This window comes from Centropristis striata, chromosome 24 (assembly GCF_030273125.1).
Source record: "Centropristis striata isolate RG_2023a ecotype Rhode Island chromosome 24, C.striata_1.0, whole genome shotgun sequence".
NCBI classification, from domain to species: Eukaryota; Metazoa; Chordata; class Actinopteri; order Perciformes; family Serranidae; genus Centropristis; species Centropristis striata.
This window is the reverse complement of record NC_081540.1, coordinates 222,057-240,709: the sequence shown is the minus strand read 5'-3', so window position 1 is coordinate 240,709 and position 18,653 is coordinate 222,057. Positions and strand designations below refer to the sequence as shown.

The 18,653-nt window shown below is 40.2% G+C and overlaps 1 protein-coding gene across 4 annotated transcripts in view; it reads left to right on the top strand.

The window, feature by feature from the left end:
• The first annotated feature begins 495 nt into the window (after positions 1-495).
• LOC131962690 (sodium-driven chloride bicarbonate exchanger-like) overlaps positions 496-18,653 on the top strand; it is a 33,098-nt gene continuing 14,940 nt past the window's right edge. For 3 of the 4 annotated variants that reach the window (XM_059327685.1, XM_059327682.1, XM_059327684.1), the window contains exons 1-11: positions 496-656; positions 1,296-1,484; positions 4,221-4,309; positions 4,499-4,656; positions 4,745-4,832; positions 7,141-7,287; positions 8,413-8,513; positions 10,414-10,588; positions 11,905-12,038; positions 13,337-13,582; positions 17,005-17,110. In XM_059327685.1, coding sequence (XP_059183668.1) covers positions 602-656; positions 1,296-1,484; positions 4,221-4,309; positions 4,499-4,656; positions 4,745-4,832; positions 7,141-7,287; positions 8,413-8,513; positions 10,414-10,588; positions 11,905-12,038; positions 13,337-13,582; positions 17,005-17,110 — 1,488 coding nt within the window. In that variant the 5' untranslated portion in view covers positions 496-601. Of the gene's footprint in view, positions 657-762; positions 789-1,295; positions 1,485-4,220; positions 4,310-4,498; positions 4,657-4,744; positions 4,833-7,140; positions 7,288-8,412; positions 8,514-10,413; positions 10,589-11,904; positions 12,039-13,336; positions 13,583-17,004; positions 17,111-18,653 lie in introns of those variants that run through there. The other variant, XM_059327683.1, reaches the window with a different exon arrangement.

Here is an 18,653-nt window from a genome sequence, read left to right as displayed (position 1 = left end):
CTCCGGCTCAGAGGGAGGACAGGTTAGCTGGAGCTGTTAGCAGCAGCTAGCATGTCCTCATAACGTCTGTCTGTCCTCTCTGCAGGAGACAGGTTAGCTGGAGCTGTTAGCAGCAGCTAGCATGTCCTCATAACGTCTGTCTGTCCTCTCTTTAGGAGACACTCCGGCTCAGAGGGTCCAGTTCCTGCTGGGGACGGAGGACGGGGACGAGGAGCACATCCCCCACGCCCTCTTCACGGAGCTGGACGAGATCTGTCTCCGCGAGGGGGAGGACGCCGAGTGGAAGGAGACGGCCAGGTACCAGATCTGACCAGAGTCTGGTCCTGTTTTAAAGGATCCAGACTCTCTGGACCAGATCTGACCAGGGTCTGGTCTGTTCTGGATCCAGACTCTCTGGACCAGATCTGACCAGGGTCTGGTCTGTTCTGGATCCAGACTCTCAGGTCCGTCTCCTGTCTCCTTCCTGGTTTGACCCGTGTTCTCCTGGTTCTCCAGGTGGCTGAAGTTTGAGGAGGACGTGGAGGACGGGGGGGAGCGGTGGAGTAAGCCCTACGTAGCTACGCTGTCCCTACATAGCCTCTTCGAGCTACGCAGCTGCATCATGAACGGCACCGTGATGCTCGACATGAGGGCCAGCTCCCTGGAGGAGATCGCAGGTAGGGGACCAGAGACCAGATCAGAGACCTAGAGACCAGATCAGAGACCTAGAGACCAGATCAGACTCTTAGAGACCAGATCAGACTCTTAGAGACCAGACATGAGGGCCAGCTCCCTGGAGGAGATCGCAGGTAGGGGACCAGAGACCAGATCAGAGACCTAGAGACCAGATCAGAGACCTAGAGACCAGATCAGACACTCAGAGACCAGATCAGACTCTTAGAGACCAGATCAGACTCTTAGAGACCAGATCAGACTCTTAGAGACCAGATCAGACACTTGGATGTTTCCAAGGATGTTGAACCCAGAGAAATGATCTGTGAAGGTTCTTATCCTCTGTTTGTCTGCTAGAAATCATCATAAAGTGACTTTTTGAGGACATTTTTTTCCAGATCTTGTTGGTTTTGAACCGTATGAATGAGCACCAGATAAATAAAGTTCCCTGTCAGAGTTCAGGTCCTCTCTGTGTCTAAACTAAAGAGTGTTTGTGTGATTGTTGTGAAGACTGAGCTGCTGCTGCAGAGATCTGCTCAACTTAACCTGGTTTACTGCGATTAAATCAGCAGCAGTCGGCCGCTTTTTGTGTTTATAATCAGCTTAGAGGAGAATAAACCTCCATGTATCTGTGTTTCTGTCAGACATGGTTCTGGACCAGCACGAGCTATCGGGCCCGGTGGGCCAGGACGCCCGGCGGAGGATCCGCGAGGCGCTGCTCAAACAGCACCACCACCAGAACCACAAGAAGCTCGCCAACCGCATCCCCATCGTCCGATCCTTCGCCGACATCGGCAAGAAGCAGTCGGAGCCGCACTCCATGGACAAGAACGGTGAGCGCCGCCAAAAATAAGACACAAATCACTGGAATCAAGCAAATACAGGCTCAAAATATAGTAGATAAAGTAAAAATATATCTAGGAACTGGAAAAACCAATGATATGTTGGAATAATAACTCCAAATATACTTATTTTAGAGTAATTGTGGCTTGAAAAGGCCAACTGTAGCCAGCAATACTTGGAACTAGAAGTGTTTTAGTGATAGAAAATACTTTTGAAATATCATTTAAACTTCATGCAACTAAAACTCTCAACTGGAGCAAATATTTGAGGTAAAAACTCACCATATTCAACAGTTGAATAGATTGAAAAGCATGAAAAAGCTCACAATGTCAATCCTAAAAACAAGTCTTTACACAATAAGATCATTACATAATAATACTAATGATTAAGTAAGCACATAAAGCTATGGTAGTTGGTAAATTATACTCAGAACAAGATAATTAAGATACTATTGATGGATATAAGAAGAAAATCCTTGGTGAGCTTCATGTATTTTGCAGTGAGAAACACTCGTCTGTTATTATCATATTCAGTCTGTTTTCATGCATAATGTTCTATGTGATGTAATCCTCTGCATGTTTTCTCCAGATTGTGTCCATGTTTCTGCTGTTTTTATATCTCATTCTCTCCTCTTGTTTGTTTGTTTGTTTGTTTGTTTGTGTCTTTGTTTGTGTGTGTTTGTGTTGCATGTGTGTGTCACTCACTGAAGCAGTAAACGGCCTTTATTCCCACTCTGTAAAGCCCCCTGAACCCCCCACCACCACCACTCAGGCCCCCCCCCGCCTGGCATGGCCTCCTCAGTTTGTGTGTTGCGTGTTGTGGTGTCCGTCCTCCCCTGCGCCTCCTCTGAGCTCCTCCAGGAGGAGACGCGTGGCCTCAGACACGCCGTTTGGCGAGCCGAGCTCCAAACGCCTTAGCGCCCTGCAGGCGGTAGCTCAGGGCTACTGGCCCATCGCTCAGCAGGAGCAGGAGCAGGAGATCTGTGCAGGCAACCAGAGCTAGAGCCTCCAGATAGAGATAGAGATAGAGATAGAGATAGAGATAGAGATAGAGATAGAGATAGACACGTTAGAGTGGAGAGCATCATCCTGAGGCCAGAAACGCTTCATTTAGAAACTCTTAAAGTCACGATTCTGTCTGCAGAGATCACAGTCTGATGCTCCTGCAGCTGAAGACTTGTTTTAAGTTTTATTTCTGCAGAATTAATGCATGCAAACGATGCATTATCATGAGGGAACACTGAGTCTAAAAACCAGATCAAACAGTAAATCTGAGGGAAATGATCTTGCTGCATGGACAGATAACTTAACTTGACAAGATTTATTAAATTAAGATTGTTTAATCTAGAAATAAGCATGTTGAACACTTAAAAAACAAGACAAATGGTCTAACACTGCTAAATCTAAAGTTTTTTTTTTATCTTAGTAAGAAACAAATAATTCAATTTATCTTGTTTTAAGAGTTAATTTCTTATTTTAAGTGTTCAACATGCTTATTTCTAGATTTAATAATCTTAATTTTAATAAATCTTGTCAAGGTAAATTGTCCATGCAGAAGATCATTTCCCTCAGATTTACTGTTTGATCTGGTTTTTAGACTAAACACCTTTTTATCAGCATCATAATGAGGTTATAAACGCTTTATGTGCAGCCAAGAAGACAGAGAAAACCTTAAAGTCCTGCAGAGCTCACAGTCTGATGCTCCTGCAGCTGAAGAGCAGTTTAAAGTATGCAGAAGGTTTAATTTCTGCAGATAATAATTGATGAATGCATGCAAACGATGCATGAGCAGAGAGCCAGTTCATGATGATGTTCTCCTCTTCTCTTCGTGTCTGTCGAGTGTTTTTAACGACTAGAAAGCGAGTGACTCATGCTCTACACTCATAACGGTGACTAACAGCAGCTCCGACCTTTAGATTCAGCTGTAACACAACACAGAGTCCTCAGAGACACTGCAACACTTCCTGCAGAGAGTTAGTTAGCTTAGCTTAGCATAACAGCTGGGAACTGTATGTTAAATCTGCACACCAGCACCCTGAAAGCTAACTAATAACCTGTTTTATTGTCTTTATAAAAAGGTAAGTGTTTGAGGTGAGTTCTGGAGGATTTATGCTAAGCTAAGCTAAGCTAACTGGCTAGTGGCTCCAAGGATCTAATTGAACTTGGATGAGAAGATTAAAGTGTTTCAATCTTCTCTTTAACTCTCTGCAAACAGTTTTTTATTTCCAGTGAAACAGGAGAAACTTCACATCACAATCTGCCTGATTTAACCTGTAAAGGAGCAATCTTTGACTTTATTTCTGCAAAACTAAAAACAAACCAATCATTAAAGTGAGCAGCTGTGTGTTGAAGTCAAAGATTGGACCTGGTCTAGTTTATCTGCTGCACCACTGAGTCCTTATTAACACGAATCTGGACTCTTAGAGACCAGATCAGACACTCAGAGACCAGATCAGACACTTAGAGACCTAAATTGGAGTCTTTGAGACAGGTTCAGACACTTGTAGACCGGATGGGACAGATGAATCTGAAGCTAAGTGAGCAGGTTCCCTGTGAACCAGGTCCCAGGTCTTCTGTCTGTCTCTGAGCTGCAGCTTTAGATAATAAAGCTGCAGCAGGTCCAGTAAGGATCAGATCTGTGGTCTCGTGTTCAGGACTCACAGAGACCTTTGTGTTGTGTGGGAAAGTCCTGGTTCCTGACTTCCTGCTGGTCTCCCTCTCCGACAGGCCAGACGGTGTCTCCTCAGTCCCAGCCGGCCAACACCGAGGGGAAGCAGGACGTCAGCAGAGAAAACAGCGCCGTGGACTTCAGCAAGGTGAGGCTGGAGGCCCCGCCCCCTGGAGGCCCCGCCCCCCGGGCCCCGGGGCCCCTGCTGCTGCTGCTGTTTGTCTGCAGGCTCTGGTTCTGGCTCTGTGTGTTTAACCAGGGTCCCGTTACTGTGAAAGCTAGTTTCTGTGGGAACCAAACAGCCTGAAGTCTGCTGAATCTTTCCACTGTGTCTCAGATCGACCTGCACTTCATGAAGAAGATCCCTCCGGGGGCCGAGGCCTCCAACGTGCTGGTGGGGGAGCTGGAGTTCCTGGAGCGGCCCGTGGTAGCCTTCGTCCGCCTGTCGCCCGCCGTGCTGCTCAACGGGCTGGCCGAGGTCCCCATCACCACCAGGTCTCACCTCCTCCTGCCTGTCTGTCTCTCTGTCTGTCTCTCTCTGATAACCCTCTGGATATTATACTAATGACTCTCTGTGTCTCAGGTTCCTCTTCATCTTGCTCGGACCTCTGGGGAAAGGTCCTCAGTACCATGAGATCGGCCGCTCCATAGCCACCCTGATGACCGACGAGGTGAGTCCGTTATATAAACATAACCAGCCACTTTAATAAAGTTTTATATAAACATAACCAGCTGATTTAATAAAGTTTTATAGAAACATAACCAGCTGATTTAATAAAGTTAAAGTCTCCGACACTAAAAACTGTCTTCATGTCTCCTGAAGCGTCTCTCTGGAGGATCAGTCTCTAAAATATGACCTTAAATCTTCTAAAAGCACATTTAGAAGCTGTAAAAGAACCAGAAACCTCCAGATAAAGATGCTGCTGCACTTTCTGTTCTGCTGCAGCTGCTGCTGAAGTCTTAGTGCAGAATTTTACTACAGTATCAGAATATACTCCTCATCTCAAGCTTTACTACAGTAACTTCTTTCTCTTTACTACAGTATCTTTAATGCAGAATATACTCATAATCTCAAGCTTTACTACAGTATCTACAGTATCTTTACTACAGTCTCTTTACTACAGAATATGTCCTGCTGCTGCAGGCTGAATCTCTTCTATGTTTTCATGTCACCGACAGTTTAAACCAGAAGCCACAGCTGTAAACTAGAGCATTTATCTTAATCTGAACCTGTAACTCAGTGTTTTAATGTGTTCCTGACTCAGTAAAAGTCTGAATCCAACAGTCAACATGCTGCATCACTGTGAGCAGCTCTGAGTTCCTGCAGAGTCGAAGGTTAAACGCTCAGCAGACTTCATAACGTTCAATAAATATTGAAAGATGTTCCACTAAATGATGTCTAAGGAGCTCTGCCAAACTGTCCTGAATTATAAATAACCTGCTGCTACCTGAACACATTTAATGTCTTCATCCAGACAGATACATTACAAACTTAACAGCATATATGTTCCTTCCTGCATAAAAATCTGCTCTCAGGTTTTAGTTTTTGTCAAATATTTTTATATTCTCTGATTATAAATAACCTGTTTTTCATGCTTTGTATCCTGTGTTAATTTTTGCATTCATTTTTAATTGTTTTAAATCAAAAATCATGCCGTATCTGACTACTGCACCTTTAAAAACGGTGCCAAAGATGAATTCTGACCCCAGATGTCTGTTGATAATAACATATTTACAGTCTCGTGGCATCATAATAATAAAAGTGATATAATTTAAATCCTAACAGCTCTGGAGTTGTTTCTGTGTAACTGATGTGACCTTTGACCTCGTCAGAGTGAGAGGAGTCTCTGAGGAGGAGCAGACCTCCATCACATCCAGATGTTGGAGCTCCTCCGGGAGGCTGCAGATGTTTATTATAGATCAGGGCTCTCAAACTCTAGTTACCTGGAGCCGCTGGAGGCAGCATCAAAATGATGAAAAAAGACACAAAATTACTTTAAAAAGACACAAAATGACTTTAAAAAGACACAAAATGACCAAAAAAGACACAAAATGACTTTAAAAAGACACAAAATGACCAAAAAAAGACACAAAATGACCAAAAAAGACACAAAATGACTTTAAAAAGACACAAAATGACCAAAAAAAGACACTAAATGACCAAAAAAGACACAAAATGACAAAAAAAGACACAAAATGACCCAAAAAAGACATTAAAATTACCAAAAAAGACACACAATGACTTTAAAAAGACACAAAATGACCAAAAAAAGACACAAAATGACCAAAAAAGACACAAAATGACCAAAAAAGACACAAAATTACTTTAAAAAGACACAAAATGACCAAAAAAAGACACAAAAAGACAAAAAAATACACAAAATGACTAAAAAAGACACAAAATGACAAAAAAAAAGACACAAAATTGTTTAAAAAGACACAAAATTACCAAAAAAGACACAAAATTACTTTAAAAAGACACAAAATTACCAAAAAAAGACACAAAATTACCAAAAACAGTAATTAAAGGGACCTTCCACACAGAACCAGTAAAGTGCCATTCATATAAAACTCACATTAAACTTTCATATCAAGGTGGGGGCCACAAAATATCAGCACGAGGGCCGCAATTGGCCCGCGGGCCGCCAGTTTGAGACCCATGATCTAGATGTAATAATAACTGTGTGTAGGAATCAGACTGTGATGGATGTTTAGTTGTGTAGGAATAAATCCTTTAGATGATCATGAACCTGTTTATGGATGTTTACCTGTATAAGAAGCCCTGATACCTCATTATTGACCTGCTAATGGATGTTTAGTTGTGTAGGAATAAATCTTTTAGATGATTATTAACCTGTTGATGGATGTTTACCTGTAATAAAAAGCCCTGCTGTATGAGTATATGAACCTGTTGATGGATGTTTACCTGTTAGAAGCCCTGCTGTATGATCATGAAGCTGTCTCTATCTCCTCCATCAGATCTTCCATGACGTGGCGTACAAGGCCAAGGACAGGAACGACCTGGTGGCGGGCATCGACGAGTTCCTGGACCAGGTGACGGTGTTACCTCCTGGAGAGTGGGACCCCTCCATCAGGATAGAGCCCCCCAAGAACGTCCCCTCTCAGGTAACACCAGCATCATAATAATAATAATAATAATAATAATCATAATAATCATACATCAGGATAGAGCCCCCCAAGAACGTCCCCTCCCAGGTAACATGGTGATCATAATAATAATAATAATAATAATAATCCTCCATCAGGATAGAGCCCCCCAAGAACGTCCCCTCTCAGGTAACATCACCATCATCATAATAATAATAATAATAATAATCATACATCAGGATAGAGCCCCCCAAGAACGTCCCCTCTCAGGTAACACCATGATCATAATGATAATAATAATAATAATAATAATAATCATAATAATAATAATAATAATAATCATAATAATAATAATAATAATAATAATCATACATCAGGATAGAGCCCCCCAAGAACGTCCCCTCCCAGGTAACATGGTGATCAATATCATAATAATAATAATAATAATAATAATCATAATGAACCTCTGCAGGAGGAGCTGAATCTGACTTTATTTACAGTCAATAACAATAAAAACATGGTATCATGTCTAACTTTAGTGGATTATATTGAATTAATCTGACAGTTTTTTCCAGGCTGACGGTTTTTAACCTGGACAAATAATTTACCGTCTTTTAGTGGAATGAAAACATCACGTTATGACACACAAACGTGTCTCAACGTATTTTTATACTACTGTTCTGTTCTATTCTGTTCTGTTCTATCATGAGGTAAACAAGCAGAGCAGTTTATTTATCTGAGCCACTAAATCAGAGTGTGTGTGTGTGTGTGTGTGTGTGTGTGTGTGTGTGTGTGTGTGTGTGTGTGTGTGTGTGTGTTGGAGGTTCTCCTCTAAAACATCTCAGGAGTTTTAATTTATTGTGGTGGAGCATCCTCTTGTTGTTGTTGTTGTTGTTGTTGTCTCTGTCATCAGACAACATGAAGGTTAATCATGTGATCTCTTCTCTCCTCTCCTCCTCCTCTTCCTCTTCCTCCTCCTCCTCTCCTCTCCTCCTCCTCCTCCTCCTCCTCCTCCTCCTCCTCCTCCTCCTCCTCCTCCTCCTCCTCCTCCTCCTCCTGCTCCTCCGCCTCCTCCTGCTCCTCCTCCTCCTCCTCCTCCTGTCTCCTCCTCCTCCTGCTCCTCCTCCTCTCCTCCTCCTGCAGGAGAAGAGGAAGATTCCTCCTGTCCCTAACGGAGTAACAGATCTGGGGGAGTCTGAGGAGCACGGAGGTCATGGAGGACCAGAGCTGCAGCGCACCGGGAGGTCAGTCTGCACTCATTATAATAATAATAATAATAATAATAATAATAAATTTTATTTATAAAACAGCTGTCTACAAAGTGAACACTTTCTGTTCCTTTAGACCCCAAACAGAAGCAACTGGTGAAGAAAAGTCCCAAAACAATCTAAATGTATCAGTCAGAACTATTTTATTCTTATTTTATTATTTCTCCCTCTGAGGACTTCATGGTTTAAGAATGTGATTTCCAGCTGATTTATTGTTGCAGAGAGACGGAGTCATGATTTAACAAAGAGACAGAGAGAGATTAGAGTTGAAGATCATCATGTTGTCATCACCCAGAAATCATGTGATGAAGACGAGCAGACAGAGAGAGAGATGAAGAATTTAATATCAGAGAAACAGATCAGAGACACACTGATGGAAATACTACACTTTATTCACTCTCAGTCAGTTCTAACACCTCTATTAACTCCTCCTCCTCCTCCTCCTCCTCCTCCTCCTCCTCCTCCTCCTCCTCCTCCTCCTCCTCAGGCTGTTTGGAGGTCTGTTCCTGACTCTAGTTATAGTTACCTCTATAATAAACCCTTCTCCTTGTCTTCAGGCTGTTTGGAGGCCTGTTCCTGGCTCTAGTTATAGTTAACTCTATAATAAACCCTTCTCCTTGTCTCCAGGCTGTTTGGAGGTCTGTTCCTGACTCTAGTTATAGTTAACTCTATAATAAACCCTTCTCCTTGTCTCCAGGCTGTTTGGAGGCCTGTTCCTGACTCTAGTTATAGTTTAACTCTATAATAACTCAGTATTTAACCCTTCTCCTTGTCTCCAGGCTGTTTGGAGGCCTGTTCCTGACTCTAGTTATAGTTAACTCTATAATAAACCCTTCTCCTTGTCTCCAGGCTGTTTGGAGGTCTGTTCCTGGACGTGAAGAGGAAAGCTCCTCACTACCTGTCAGACTTCACTGACTCTAGTTATAGTTAACTCTATAATAAACCCTTCTCCTTGTCTTCAGGCTGTTTGGAGGTCTGTTCCTGACTCTAGTTATAGTTACCTCTATAATAACTCAGTATTAAACCCTTCTCCTTGTCTCCAGGCTGTTTGGAGGTCTGTTCCTGACTCTAGTTATAGTTAACTCTATAATAAACCCTTCTCCTTGTCTCCAGGCTGTTTGGAGGTCTGTTCCTGACTCTAGTTATAGTTAACTCTATAATAAACCCTTCTCCTTGTCTCCAGGCTGTTTGGAGGCCTGTTCCTGACTCTAGTTATAGTTAACTCTATAATAAACCCTTCTCCTTGTCTCCAGGCTGTTTGGAGGCCTGTTCCTGACTCTAGTTATAGTTAACTCTATAATAACTCAGTATTAAACCCTTCTCCTTGTCTCCAGGCTGTTTGGAGGCCTGTTCACTGACTCTAGTTATAGTTAACTCTATAATAAACCCTTCTCCTTGTCTCCTCAGGCTGTTTGGAGGCCTGTTCCTGACTCTAGTTATAGTTAACTCTATAATAACTCAGTATTAAACCCTTCTCCTTGTCTCCAGGCTGTTTGGAGGCCTGTTCACTGACTCTAGTTATAGTTAACTCTATAATAAACCCTTCTCCTTGTCTCCTCAGGCTGTTTGGAGGCCTGTTCCTGACTCTAGTTATAGTTAACTCTATAATAACTCAGTATTAAACCCTTCTCCTTGTCTCCTCAGGCTGTTTGGAGGCCTGTTCCTGACTCTAGTTATAGTTAACTCTATAATAACTCTATAATAAACCCTTCTCCTTGTCTCCAGGCTGTTTGGAGGCCTGTTCCTGACTCTAGTTATAGTTAACTCTATAATAAACCCTTCTCCTTGTCTCCAGGCTGTTTGGAGGCCTGTTCCTGACTCTAGTTATAGTTAACTCTATAATAACTCAGTATTTAACCCTTCTCCTTGTCTCCAGGCTGTTTGGAGGCCTGTTCCTGGACGTGAAGAGGAAAGCTCCTCACTACCTGTCAGACTTCACGGATGCAGTGAGTCTGCAGTGTCTGGCCTCCTTCCTCTTCCTCTACTGCGCCTGCATGTCCCCCGTCATCACCTTCGGAGGGCTGCTGGGGGAGGCCACCGAGGGCAGAGTGGTGAGATATTATAACCCTAAATATATATATAATAATACATCTATAACATGTAGAGGAGGGCTGCTGGGGGAGGCCACCGAGGGCCGCGTGGTGAGATAATATATTATAAATATATATAACAATATAACCATTAATATATACAACAATACCTCTATAACAGGTAGACACAGAGGGCTGCTGGGGAGGCCACATAACCCTTAATATAAGTAATAACCCTTAATATAAGTAATAACCCTTAATATAAGTAATAACCCTTAATATAAGTAATAACCCTTAATATAAGGAATAAACCTTAATATAAGGAATAACCCTTAATATAAGTAATAACCCTGAATATAAGTAATAACCCTGAATATAAGTAATAACCCTTAATATAAGTAATAACCCTTAATATAAGTAATAACCCTTAATATAAGGAATAAACCTTAATATAAGTAATAACCCTTAATATAAGGAATAAACCTTAATATAAGGAATAAACCTTAATATAAGTAATAACCCTTAATATAAGTAATAACCCTGAATATAAGGAATAACCCTTAATTTAAGTAATAACCCTTAATATAAGGAATAACCCTTAATATAAGGAATAACCCTTAATATAAGTAATAACCCTGAATATAAGGAATAACCCTTAATATAAGGACATAGTTCTTATCTTCCAACAGAAAATTCAGAATTGATAATATTATATTTTTTTAGGCAAAGTTTACCAGATAACATGTCAGTAACTACATATTTGTAATGATCAGAATGTAAAAGGATGAATTTTGCTTGTTGAACTGAACCGAGAAGTTCCAGTTTGTCTTTTAAACATCATACAACATATTAGCATTGTGTTTTTTGTGAATATTATATATATTAATGCCATTCAAGCGTTAACATGTGTTTTAGAAAAGGGAAACACATGTTAATGTTGATCCATTTGGAGCATTTCCACCAAAAATGAACTGAAAAAATGAAACCAAACAAAGTTAAACTGCAGGTTTTCCTCTTGTCATATTCTGCAGTTTTAACATCATCTCATCATTAATAGTTGCTCTTTAGTATTTCTATTTTCTCTATCTTTATACTTTATTTATGTGACAGATTTAGTGACTTCTCAGGTCCAGATTTAACATAAAAACATGATCAATTTCATTTAATTTAACCTCATAAAAGTTTATTAAGCAGTTAAACTGATTCCTGCCTTGGTGACATAAAAGCATCAGTAATAATAATATTTTCACCTCTCACATTCACTATATTAAGCTCCCATATAGACTGTTTTTGGTGAGTAAAAGAGTGAATCAGAGCCTTGTGTCCCGTGTCCCCAGAGTGCGATCGAGTCCCTGTTCGGAGCCTCCATGACGGGGATCGCCTACTCCATCTTTGCAGGTCAGCCTCTCACCATCCTGGGCAGCACGGGGCCCGTCCTCGTCTTCGAGAAGATCCTCTTCAAGTTCTGCAAGTACGTTCCTTCTTTCTCTCATTGACCCCTATGGGTTCCCTTCTTTCTGTCTCCAGTCCTTAGAGCTCCAGCAGACACACTGAGATCACTGAACTCTGAGAAACAGAAAACTTTTATGTCATTTTATAGCATTTTGCCTTCAATAAAAGCCTCTAACAGTGAGAGAAACCTCACAACTGGTTTTAGTTTGAGATCACAGAACTCTTAGAAACAGCATGTGAGAGGCTGAAAACTGTCTTTTTTGTGTGATTTCGGCTTAAATAAAAGCCTTCCTCAGATTATAACATGTATAATATGTGTCTGCATGTATGTATAAAGTGTTAAATAATAATCTCATTCAGGTTATTGAACCTCTAAAGTCTCAACATATCTGATTTAATCTCTGCTCCTGATCCATCCAAACCAAGCGTCCACCTGTTAAAAGAGGATAAACCTCACCATGTCTCTGTCTCAGGAGGACAGACAGGTTTGTCTTCTTCATGTCTCTGTCTCAGGAGGACAGACAGGTTTGTCCTGTTGTCTTCATCAGATCTTTGGAGAAAACATGTTCAGGATTTCCAGTCAAGAAGAGAAGAAAAGTGAAGATGGAAACATGAAATACTGTCAGAGCTCAGAACGATCTGAACACAAATCATCTTTAGATTATGTCTTTATTCCTGTCTGTCCTCCTGTCTGTCCTCTATAGGGACTATGGCCTGTCCTACCTGTCCCTGCGGGCCTGCATCGGGCTGTGGACGGCCTTCTAACCTGTCTGTCCTCCTGTCTGTCTCTATAGGGACTATGGCCTGTCCTACCTGTCCCTGAGAGCCTGCATCGGGCTGTGGACGGCCTTCTAACCTGTCTGTCCTCCTGTCTGTCCTCCTGTCTGTCCTCCTGTCTGTCCTCCTGTCTGTCTCTATAGGGACTATGGCCTGTCCTACCTGTCCCTGCGGGCCTGCATCGGGCTGTGGACGGCCTTCTAACCTGTCTGTCCTCCTGTCTGTCCTCTACAGGGACTATGGTCTGTCCTACCTGTCCCTGCGGGCCTGCATCGGGCTGTGGACCTCCTTCTAACCTGTCTGTCCTCCTGTCTGTCCTCCTGTCTGTCCTCCTGTCTGTCCTCTACAGGGACTATGGTCTGTCCTACCTGTCCCTGCGGGCCTGCATCGGGCTGTGGACGGCCTTCTAACCTGTCTGTCCTCCTGTCTGTCTCTATAGGGACTATGGCCTGTCCTACCTGTCCCTGCGGGCCTGCATCGGGCTGTGGACGGCCTCCTAACCTGTCTGTCTCTATGTGTCCTCCTGTCTGTCCTCTACAGGGACTATGGTCTGTCCTACCTGTCCCTGCGGGCCTGCATCGGGCTGTGGACGGCCTTCTTTTGCCTGCTGCTGGTAGCCACTGATGCTAGCTCCCTCGTCTGCTACATCACTCGTTTCACGGAGGAAGCCTTCGCTGCTCTCATCTGCATCATCTTCATCTACGAGGCTCTGGAGAAGCTGGTCCACCTGGGGGTCCACTACCCCATCAACAAGAACAACAACCTGCAGACCCTCACCACATACTCGTGAGTCCTCTTTCATCAATAAATATATATATATATAATATATATAATGTATAAATATTCAAGACAACATCTGTTGATTTATTGTGGAATAATCCCTGATAAAACGTGAACATGACCACAAAGATCTCATCATATAAAAGAGAAATAAATAAGGAAATACAAACATTCTCAAGGGATTTCTTCCACTTCCTGTTTGATTGATTATTTAGTGATTGATTGATTATTTAGTGTTTGATTGATTATTTAGTGTTCTCTCTGTTGTTGGTGAGTGAATGATCTATTTCTATTTCTATATCTATGATCTCTTGTTCCTGATTGAACCATGTGGCTCAAATCCTTCCCTTCCATCACTGTTTCTAGAGAAGACGGAGAGAAACCAGATGTTTCACCACAATGAGAACTACAACAATACCTGAACACACACACATGATTCATATCATTTTAACATTTAACAGCAACTTGAACTTCCAACATGCATCATTATTACACGTTTATCTCTAATAATGGCCATAATTGTTCTAATGATTGTCTATAACTGAGCTGCAGAACTAAACAACTTATCATCCTTTTATTCTTCTTTTATTCTTATTTAATGATGCATCTACTGGAAGAGATCCAGATCATTTTATTCTACTTGTGCAGTGATAATAAAGGTTTATTGTTAGTTTATCACCAACGTTTTATAGAAGAGAGGAGAGAAATTAGATGTTTGCATCAGAATGTTTTCTCCTAAAACAATAACTGAGTCACATCTCAACACACACATGATTCATATATTTTAAATATTCCAACATGCATCATTATTACACATGTTTGTCTCTAATCACTATTATTTTAGCTCTCACATTCACTATTTTAATTATAAAAAACACTATTTTTATCTCTCACATATCATCTCAGATGTTTTTCTCCATAAATGTTCGTAGAAATCACAGGAAAAAGATTGTCTGTCTAATTGTGAGCTTGTAAAATCTCACAATAAATAAACTTTATTATCACTGCACAAGTAGAATAAAAAGACCTGGATCTCTTCCAGTAGATGCATCATTAAAGAAGAATAAAATAATAATAAAATAAGAATAAAAGGATAATAATAATGTGTAGTTCTGCAGCTGTTCCAGTTATTTCTCTGGATTTAACTGCAGAATAAAACAGAGTTCTGCACATTAACAAGGAGATAAAATAACTTCAGGATAAATAATCATCTGACGTGTGAAGACATGTAAATGCATGAAAAATAACAAATAAAAGGTTCAATAATGAAGATAATCCTCACATAGTCTGGCTGTGAAACTGTTGTTGTTGTTGTTTGTTAGATTGTTGACGGATTAATAAACCAGATGGAGGCTGAGCTGCAAGAAAAACACTTTTTAATGAATCACAATCTTTTTTATTTTTCACACACAAGGATTTATCTGTTGGTTTATTAGTGCAGAAATACAGAAAAATATTACGGAAACAAGTCAAACAAACAGCTGCATGAATAGAAAACATGAAGAAATAGAACAGAATCATGCAAACAATAATTAAAACATATAAACAGAAGAAAGAGGAAAAATAATATGCACAAACACTTTACAATAACCTACTAAATAATGTTTATAGATGGTTTATAGACCAGTTATTAACATTTACAAAGTGCTATTCATATTTAATATTTTAATGTTTTCAACCTATTTATTAAAGGAATAAGAATCATTTCAAAATCATAAACAGACTTGATATGGTGTTAAAATGTTAAAATGAGTGCAACTAAAACTATTAATAAACTAATACTTATAATTTAATTGTTTGTTAATGGTAGAGTAACTATAAACTTACATTAATAAACTATCTGTTTATCATTTATAAATGATTTAGTCAGTTAAACATAAAACATATATATAAAACATATAAAACAACATAAATTATGTATTTACCATTCTAAATGGCCTATATACAGTTTATAAATGATGATTAAACATCAATAAACCATCAGTTTACCATCTATAAATGATTTAGTCAGTTAAACATTAATAAATTAGGTATTTACCATTCTAAATGGACTTCATACAGTTTATAAATGATGATTAAACATTAATAAACCATCAGTTTACCATCTATAAATGATGGTTACTGTAAAGTGTTACCCATGGAGGTATTTAAATGCTTGTATCTGTATATTTAATGATGATTTGTGCAGACAGGATGATTTCAGGTGTTTGTGCAGATGCATCAATGTGAAAACTTGATTCACACAATGATTGTTGAGCTTTTGCATAAAAAGAAAGTGTGTTTGTAGCTGCAGCTGAACATTTATTATCTGGTTTAATCTGCAACCTTTTGTTGCCGTCAGCAGATTTCTGAACGTAGATAAAGAGAAATAAGTGGTGCAGCCACGAGTTTATTCTGTTAAACTATGAAATATGTGTAGAGTAACACTGTTCCTGCTGGTCGTTTATTATCTGTTAAACTATAAATATGTGCAGAGTAACACTGTTCCTGCTGGTCGTTTATTATCTGTTAAACTATAAATATGTGTAGAGTAACACTGTTCCTGCTGGTCGTTTATTATCTGTTAAACTATAAATATGTGCAGAGTAACACTGTGTTCCTGCGTCATCACTGACAGATGGAGCAGCGTTATCGTAGTTTCTCTTAATGCTTCTACTTTATGGAGAATAATCCCATGTTGCATTATTCTGTGGATTTATTTATTTAGTTGACATCAGCTGCAGAATCACTCACTTCATGTCTCAGATTCTCATTATTTACTGTTTCTGGATTACTGCAGTCACTGTTTGCTCTTAAAATGTCACAACGTGTGAAAAAGTTCTCATCACTAAACCTTCAAGCTCCAGCAGACATTACTAACATGCATACTATTTATATGCATGTGTCTAAAGTGTAAAAAATAAGCAGCTCATTAGATTAGATTAGATTCAACTTTATTGTCATAAATGCATGCAGATTTAAGAGGTGTTTTTTTTTTTTTTTTTACTTTTAAAGGGCACAATATAGAGAAATATCAGAGCAGAAATACCAAAGAATCATCATTATTCTGTCACAGGACACAGACAGCTTCATCCGTTCTCTGGAGAACAAATATTTGGGGTTTTTTAACCAGAGAAGAAAAGCATGAATGGAAATATCAAAATATCGCTTGTTTGTGAACACAAATGGTTTTAAGTGGTGTCTACTTCCTCTGAATGACTGAGAAACGTCTTTATTTGTGTCTTTATTAATGTATTTCCAGCCTTGAATGGACATTAGTTCTAGTCTGGTCCTAACTCAGAGCCCTGTGGAGCTCCTCAGGTGTTTGCAGGTGTTTTGACAGTAGAATTGCGTGTTTGTTAGTTAGTTTCTTTAATGTGTTTCCAGCCTTGAATGATCAGTGTTAGTGGTCCTAACTCAGAGCCCTGTGGTGCTCCTCTGCTCCTCAGGTGTGCGTGTGTGGAGCCCAGTGATCCCAGTAACGAGACCCTGAAGTACTGGGAGGAGAACAACATCACCGCCTCACAGGTCAACTGGACCACGCTGGAGGTCACGGTAAGATCCCTCCACATCTGGACACAAACATCTGGACACAAACATCTGGACACAAATATCTGGACACAAACATCTAGAGACAAACATCTAGAGACAAACATCTGGACACAAACACCTAGAGACAAACACCTAGAGATAAATATCTGGACACAAACATCTGGACACAAACACCTAGAGACAAACACCCAGACACAAACATCTGGACACAAACATCTGGACACAAACACCTAGAGACAAACACCTAGAGATAAATATCTGGACACAAACATCTGGACACAAACATCTGGACACAAACATCTGGACACAAACACCTAGAGACAAACACCTAGAGATAACTATCTGGACACAAACATCTGGACACAAACACCCAGAGACAAACACCCAGAGACAAACATCTGGACACAAACATCTAGAGACAAACATCTGGACACAAACACCTAGAGATAAACATCTGGACACAAACACCTAGAGACAAACATCTGGACACAAACACCTAGAGACAAACATCTGCACAAAGTGTCCACATCTAGAGTTAGCCAGAGACAAACATCAGGGGACAAACATGTGGACTAAGGCTCCACATCTGGAGACGGTCATGATAAACATCTGGAGTCAGAGATAAACATCTGCACAGACAAAACATTCAAACGAAACCAAACGGTTATTTATTTACGTTTTAATTTGTATTAAACATTGGAACAATTTACATTCTCTGATTGTAAACATGTGCAGCTGATATACGGCTCTGGAATTGATTGAATTGAGTTTTTTTTCCTTTTTTTGCCAACTTAAATGTGCATCATGGTTCACCCAAACCTTCCTGCAGCTCCAGCACTCTTAGAAAGGTTTTATTTCATTTTATGAATGAAACTGTGTATTAATCTGCAGGAACTAACAAGGTGTCAGCTGGTTACATAGGACTGAAGCTCAGAGTTAAACATTATTTCAGTTAGTGAACTAAAAGCAGATAAATAATGAACCGGAGAATTTAGCTGTAAAGAGAGAAACAGGATGAAAGCTGCGATCTGATTGGCTGTCAGGGTTTCTATCTGACATCATCCTCCAGACTGAGAGCAGCTTCTAGTCATTACATGTCATTTAGCTTCTAGTGATGATGTAACATCTGAGACACGCTGCTTTAATTAGCACACAGCTAGAGTGTGTGTGTGTGTGTGTGTGGTGTCTCCCTCTTTATGTGTTATAAGTCTGTCTGGATTAGCAGCTTGTGGGAAGATTTCACAGGATTTATCCTCTTTATGAGTGAAGAAGAAGATTCTCTGTGATGAATCCTGGAATATAACATCAACTAAACATTTACAGATAAATGTGACTACACAAACATTATTGTTATTATTATACATTATTAACACTGCCCAGTAGTTAACCCTTAACAGAGCACTCATTGAAATATTTGCAAATTCCAAATTTCTACCCTAGAAAATATTGGAGGATATTACAGCCAGAATGTGTAAAAAAACACACAGATCAGGGGGAGGGGGGTCATATTTTGAGAAAAAAGTTAACGAGATTAAAGTGGCAAATC